Genomic DNA, 7500 nt, shown 5'->3' on the forward strand with positions numbered 1-7500 from the left:
CCCCCCTTCCCCGTCTCCCCCTTCCCCGTCTCCCCCTTCCCGTCTCCCCCTTCCCCGTCTCCCCCTTCCCCGTCTCCCCCTTCCCCGTCTCCCCCTTCCCCCCTCTCCCCCTTCCCCCCCTCTCCCCGTCTCCCCCTTCCCCGTCTCCCCCTTCCCCCCTCTCCCCGTCTCCCCCTTCCCCGTCTCCCCCTTCCCCGTCTCCCCCTTCCCCCTCTCCCCCCTTCCCCCCTCTCCCCGTCTCCCCCTCTCTCCCGTCTCCCCCTCTCCCCGTCTCCCCCCTCTCCCCGTCTCCCCCCTCTCCCCCGTCTCCCCCCTCTCCCCGTCTCCCCCCCTCTCCCCCGTCTCCCCCTCTCCCCCGTCTCCCCCCTCTCCCCCGTCTCCCCCTCTCCCCCGTCTCCCCCCTCTCCCCGTCTCCCCCCTCTCCCCGTCTCCCCCCTCTCCCCGTCTCCCCCCTCTCCCCGTCTCCCCCCCTCTCCCCCGTATCCCCCCTCTCCCCGTATCCCCCTCTCCCCGTCTCCCCCTCCCCGTCTCCCCCCTCTCCCCCGTCTCCCCCCCTCTCCCCGTCTCCACCCTCTCCCCGTCTCCCCCCTCTCCCCGTCTCCCCCCTCTCCCCGTCTCCCCCCTCTCCCCGTCTCCCCCCTCTCCCCGTCTCCCCCCTCTCTCCCGTCTCCCCGTCTCCCCCCTCTCCCCGTCTCCCCCCTCTCCCCGTCTCCCCCCTCTCCCCGTCTCCCCCCTCTCCCCGTCTCCCCCCTCTCCCCCTCTCCCCGTCTCCCCCCTCTCCCCCTCTCCCCGTCTCCCCCTCTCCCCCCTCTCCCCGTCTCCCCCTCTCCCCGTCTCCCCCTCTCCCCGTCTCCCCCTCTCCCCGTCTCCCCCTCTCCCCGTCTCCCCCCCTCTCCCCGTCTCCCCCCTCTCCCCGTCTCCCCCTCCCCGTCTCCCCCCTCCCCGTCTCCCCCTCCCCGTCTCCCCCCTCCCCGTCTCTCCCCCCCTCCCCGTCTCCCCCCCCTCCCGTCTCCCCCCTCCCCGTCTCCCCCCTCTCCCCGTCTCCCCCTCTCCCCCTCTCCCCGTCTCCCCCCTCTCCCCCTCTCCCCGTCTCCCCCCTCTCCCCCTCTCCCCGTCTCCCCCCTCTCCCCGTCTCCCCCCCTCTCCCCGTCTCCCCCCCCCCTCTCCCGTCTCCCCCCTCTCCCCGTCTCCCCCCTCTCCCCGTCTCCCCCCCTCCCCCGTCTCCCCCCTCCCCGTCTCCCCCTCCCCGTCTCCCCCCTCCCCGTCTCCCCCCCCTCCCCGTCTCCCCCCCTCCCCGTCTCCCCCCCTCCCCGTCTCCCCCTCCCCGTCTCCCCCTCCCCGTCTCCCCTCCCCTCCCCCTCTCCCCCTCCCCCTTCCCCCTCTCCCCTCCCCCCTCTCTCCCTCCGCCCTCTCTCCCTCCGCCCTCTCTCCCTCCGCCCTCTCTCCCTCCCCCCTCTCTCCCTCCCCCTCTCTCCCTCCCCCCTCTCTCCCTCCCCCTCTCTCCCTCCCCCTCTCTCCCTCCCCTCTCTCCCTCCCCCTCTCTCCCTCTCTCCCTCTCTCCCCCTCTCCCCCTCTCTCCCTCTCTCCCTCTCTCCCTCTCTCCCTCTCCCCCTCTCCCCCTCTCCCCCCTCTCCCCCTCTCCCCCTCTCCCCTCTCTCCCCCTCTCCCCCTCTCCCCTCTCCCCCCTCTCCCCCTCTCCCCCTCTCCCCCTCTCCCCCACTCCCCCTCTCTCCCTCTCTCCCTCTCGCCCCCTCTCGCTCCCCCTCTCTCGCCCTTCTCTTCCCCCTCATCTCTCCCTCTTCCTCTTTCGCCCCTCTCTCTGTAAATTTATTCACAAATGTCTACCAAGCACAACGATTAATTCCAACCTTGGAAAAAAAACAGCTTTCAAACCCTTGGGAAACATGTTTCCCTTGGGAAAATTCAAACCTTGGGATTATTTAATAATTTGAATAATAATTTATCAAACCTTGGGAGTAAATAATTAAATAATTTAACAATTAAATAATAATCAAACCTTGGGATTAATTAATTAATTCAAACTTTGGGAAAGAACAGCTTTCAAACCTTGGGAGACACTTGGGAAACAGCTGAAATGGATGAGGAAGAACGATATCAAACTTTGAAAAGGCACATACCCAGGTCCCCAGTGTCGATTGTGACGTCATACCAAACGAAGAAGAACAATTGTGACGTCAATCCTTCAAAAAAAAAAAGTAATTAAATAAACATTAATTGTGACATCATTCGTGATGTCATAGCACTGTGTCCTGTCATTAGTTCACAGATACATGGCCGTAACTTGGGAACCGCTCGTCCGATTGATATCAAACCTTGAAAAGGCACATCCGCGGGGCCCCGGCAATATTCGTGGCAAGTTTCAATCCGATTGGACCGGTGGTCGTCTGGTTATTAATAATTTGGGGAAAAATGGCATGATAAGGTGAGAAGGTGGAACGACACCTTCAGCTGCCATATATACACCTTTTCAACACTGAAAAAGCAATAAAATGGCCGTAACTTGGGAACCGCTCGTCCGATCGATATCAAACCTCGAAAAGGCACATCCGCGGGTCCCCGGCAATATTCCTGGCAAGTTTCAATGAGATCGGACTGGCGTTCGTCGAGAAACGGCGGTTGCAGACAGACAAACAGACAGACACACACAGAGATTGCTGGAATTATAGATAGATAGATGGCACCCAATCCACACAATGAAATTTTGAAGTTGAGATTTGGGATAATTTGTTTGAACCTTGATGCCAAGTGCTCGATGTGGAGACTGAGGTTGCGGGGACCATGGCCAACATAAACAATTTGCACTTTTTTCTTCTGCAGGGTAAAACTGAAACACTTCGAGAAATTTCAAGACACAACTGATGCCTTGGCAGGTAAAGAATTAGTTGTTGAATTGTACAAAGGTTGCTTCTCAACTTGAAATGTGAAAAGATCATTGTCTCCAAGGATTTTCCCTTATTTATTTACTTAATTTTCAGTGAGCCCATTTCTAGCGCTCAGGGTGTTGCCGATGATGCAGATAAGTTACTGACTGATCCTGATCCTGATGAATCTTTCCATCGTCACTACCTCTGAGGCATCCACCCTTCTGTACCAAAAGGTCTGATGATTTGTGATTTGTACCATGGGTCCTCTCTCTCTTATTTCTTTCCAATCCTTGATTTCATAACAGCTGCCACTGCCCTCGTTGAGGGTAAATTGGGCAAGGCCCTCAAAAAAGTTCTCAAGGTCATTGCCAAAGAAGCCCATGAGGAGCTTGCGGTGGCTGATGCCAAGCTGGGTGGTACAATTAAGGTGAGCGTCACACACCAGCCTTCTAGCCGGTGGATACAGTCTTGCCTTTGACCTCTCTATCCTTGTCAACTTGTTCTGCAAATTACTTCCTCACATTACTTGTTAAAAATTTTTTCTGTTCTTTTACTTGGTGGATGCAGGCTGTTTGTTTGTCTGTCTGTCTGTCTGTCTGTCTGTCTGTCTGTCTGTCTGTCTGTCTGTGAGCAGAATATCTCAAACTTAGGGACGGATTTGGCCAAAAGGGGACATGTTTGATGTGAAATTTTTTTTGTGGAAGATCCAGATCTGGATACCAGAATTTTAAAAGTAATTCTTCACCATCGAGTGAGAGGGCCAAAAACGATGGAAAACGTGATATTTTAAAATGTTGATGGATTTGGATGAAACATGGACAGACAGGTTTGGTGTGTGAACAAGGATGAATTGTTTCAATTTTGGTGAAGATTCAAATCTGGCTTCTCGGTGGGATTCAAAAACGTAAACTGTTCAGCCTGGCGGCGGTATGCACTCCACCGAGTGCTGTTCTTGTTGAATTTCCTCCATGACATTGTTATAAGATGGTGCCTACAGTCAAAACATAATGAAAAAAAATATTCTGGAAGGTGAAACCTTTTCATGAAGACTTGCTATGCTAAGTCTTCGGCTGAATTTGAGATTGCCCAATATCCAAATCTGTTCATAATATGATAGGCTACTAGTGTGCCAAATTTGGTACTTTCCTCACAAAATGCACAATTGTTATGCTAAGTTGCCCCACTAACAAGAAACTTACAAGAGCAGACACAGAGCAGACTGAACCCGGAATAATTGGTTCACGAAAAAATATTTTCACGAAAAATATAAGTGACCACTATATTCGTTATTATCTTGCCAAAACGAAGTTTTTGCAAGATATGTTAGTCAGCTTGTATGTTTTGTTTTTTTTGTCTGTAATCACGTATAAAAAAATTCTGCAGAGCACAGTTATCATTAGAAATTTTTGTAACTTCGCATATCAGAGGCCTATAGAGGTCTCTTTCAGTGCATAAAATTTTAAAGGTCAAGGTCAAAGGTCAAGGTCACTTTGTCGCAAATCAGGGGAGTCGACGAAACCCTTATTTTTTGAGTAATTTTGATCGGATTGTCTTCAAACTTCATGGGAATATAGTTCATGGTCTGGCGCTCAGCTGATTAATTTTTGGTGGCGATTGGCCTTGACCTTCATGGTTAGCGCCTGAGGTCAAACATATTTGACCCCAAGGTCAAATTTTCAAGTTTTAGGAACCATATCGTGTAGTACCTCAAATTGAACACCTCGATGAGTGCTTTCTAGATATGTCAAGCTTGAGACATTATGACGTCATTTGGTGACGTTATGAGGCAAAAGCATATTTTTCATGGTTACTCTGTAAAACGATTCTCATCGGAATCTCTCGTAGGCAGATATTCCTCAAGGAGTCGCTCCTGGTGGATAGCAGCTCTGTTCACCTCAGTGTGACCTTAAAGAAGTCACACGTGGTCACCATTTGGCAAGATACGGGTCACCCTGCGGGTGACATTGGTTTATTGTTGTGTGTCTGTCTGTCTGTCTGTCTGTCCCGAGCATAGCTACGTGGGTTTTGATCCGATCCTGATGAAATTTTGGTGGGAGGTTTATATCATGATCTCGTTGTGTTTTCCTGAAAATGGGCGTGGTCCGCCCATTACGGGCGGAGCCACGCCCAAAAAATGTGTTTTTAGGGGGTAGCCGATTTCAATTTGCATCTTCTCCGAGTGGTTTTGTCGAATCTGAGAGGGGTTTTCGGTGTTTGGTTAGCCCAATGGCCCCTGCATAGCCCCACGGAGCTCGATATTTCATTTTCGTCACAAGGTCACAAACTTAGAAAATTACGATTTTGACATAAAACAATTTCTTCTCCGATGGGTTTATCGAATCTGGCAGGGGTTTCAGTATTTGGTTAGCCTAATGGCACCTGCATAGCCCCACAGAGCTCAATTTTTTTTTTCATTGTCGTCCCAAGGTCAAGGTCACAAGGTCATGAACTTAGAAAATTTCGAATTTTGACATAATCATACGACCACCCAAACTTTGAGAGCTGGGATGACAATATTTTTTTATGCATAATCTTGCGGTCATTCCCCACCTAAAGTCTTGAAACCATTTTTCTCTATCTCGAACACCTTGCCTGTGGCGCCCCCTTCAAGTTTGTTTTTATGCTGATTTCATCAAAGTATGGATAATCCGAGGAGTGTGAAATTCCATATAGCCTATATGACGTTATATTGTTCCTGGAATGTTCCAGAGGAAGTTTTGCACCAAAGGTCATAATCCTTGATCTTTGACCTTTAAAGTTCACAAAGGTCAAATTTTCAAAGTTGTGGGAATCGAACTGGGTTTTCGACCTTCTTCGACGAACGAACTCCATTAAGCTATAGCACGTATCCTGTTTCCTTATTTTAATGTCCACAACATTGTTTTGGGACCTTTAAAGGTTATGCAAAGGTCAAATTTTTAAAGTTGTTGAACGAAACCAGGTTTTCAACATTTTGCAGCGAATAACCTGCCACTTGGACCACATCATGTTGATCATTTTTATAACTTGGTCAAACATTATCACATTGTCTCATCCTTGACTTCTGAAACGATCTACATCGTCAAATACCGCTCGTGAACCATCGTCATCTTCAGACTTGTAATCTTCTGCGCGCGCGCTCACACACACACACACACACACACACACACACACACACACACACACACACACACACACACACACACACACACACACACACACACACACACACACACACACACACACACACACACACACACACACACACCTGGGTCGAAAATAGCTTCTGCAATGTAAAACCCTCTTCTGCACATTCTGACTACCTCAGAATGTGAATTTGACACAAAAAATGGAACAAGAAACATTGTATCTTCTATATATTAATACTGAAGGACCAATTTTGTGCTCCTCCTAGCGGTCGCATCACGTTTTTCTCGGTACTGTAACCTTGACTGAAAGAAACTTCGTAGCTGCAAGAGTGCATCGCACATAGTGGCAATTGTCAACCTTCAACTCTGAGGCAGAATAAACACTTTTCGTTGAGACGGGGGCGAGGACTGAAGAGGCAGGGGCAGGGGATGAAGAGACGGGGGCTGGGAGTGAAAAGGCGGGGGGAAAGGTAAGCAAATTTTTGGGCGGGGGTAAGCAAATTGAAAGCGGGAGACGGGGGGGAATGGGGCGGGGATGAGTGGGCGGGGGCTGGGGTGAAATAGGCGGGGTTGAGTGTGAGGAGGTGGACAGGGGGGCCCGGGGGCAAGTGGGGTGGGGAATCAAAAGACGGGGGCGGGGCCGGGGTAATTAAATACATTTTTGGGCGGGGGTAAGCAAATTGAAGGCGGGGGGGGAATGGGGCAGGGGATGAGTAGGCGGGTGCAAGCACGCCCTGTCCAGTCCATGTCCCTCGAGTGTGGGGTGTGGGTGAGCTGGTGAGGGTGGTTGAATGAACGTGAGTGAGGCTGCAGAAATCCGTCTGTGACGGGGTTTCGGCTAGTTATTATTATTACAAGCATAACCCGCGCTCTGCGCGACATGTTGGGGTGGGTGTGTTTGAGAAAGGAACTGATGCAGAGTATCAGCGGTAATTTTACTTTAATGCAGTTAGTGGAATACGATTTCACTGTTTCAGAACCATTTTACTTACTTTTTTTTTGTACCATGCACCTCATATGGTCTTTGAGATAATGTAAGCCGAATATCACGTTACTCGAGCGCAGAACAAAGTCGAAGACAGCGCGACACGAAACCACAAACTCGGAAATAATATGTGAGATTCTTAATTCATGTTGGTCATACCCGGTGGAACTTTTTTCCATCTTTCTACCTTGCTGTGGGTGGGAAGTGTGGGGATTTGCGATGGTGCAACAGCAACATCAACCCCTCTCTCCCTCTCCCCCCCCCTCCACCATCCCTCTCCCCCCTCTCTCTCCCCCTTTCCCTCCCCCCCTTCTCCCCCCTTTCTCTCTCCCCCCTTTCTCTGTCCCCCCTTTCTCTGTCCCCCCTTTTCTCTTTCCCCCTTTTCTCTTTCCCCCTTTTCTCTTTCCCCCCTTTCTCTTTCCCCCCTTTCTCTTTCCCCCACCTTTCTCTCTCCCCCCTTTCTCTGTCCCCCCTTTCTCTGTCCCTCCCTTTCTCTGTCCCC

General features: G+C 51.3%; 1 protein-coding gene across 1 annotated transcript in view; it reads left to right on the top strand.

Moving 5' to 3' along the window:
• Window positions 1-7500, top strand: part of NOP58 (NOP58 ribonucleoprotein) — a 47334-nt gene that overhangs the window by 3315 nt on the left and 36519 nt on the right. Inside the window, exons 3-4 of the mRNA XM_085883773.1 lie at window positions 2839-2891; window positions 3191-3312. Coding sequence (XP_085739899.1) covers window positions 2839-2891; window positions 3191-3312 — 175 coding nt within the window. The remainder of the gene's footprint in view (window positions 1-2838; window positions 2892-3190; window positions 3313-7500) is intronic.

The sequence above is a fragment of the Eptatretus burgeri genome, chromosome 6 (genome assembly GCF_056783735.1).
Source record: "Eptatretus burgeri isolate ZD-2024b chromosome 6, Ebu_testis_v1, whole genome shotgun sequence".
Lineage (NCBI taxonomy): Eukaryota > Metazoa > Chordata > Myxini > Myxiniformes > Myxinidae > Eptatretus > Eptatretus burgeri.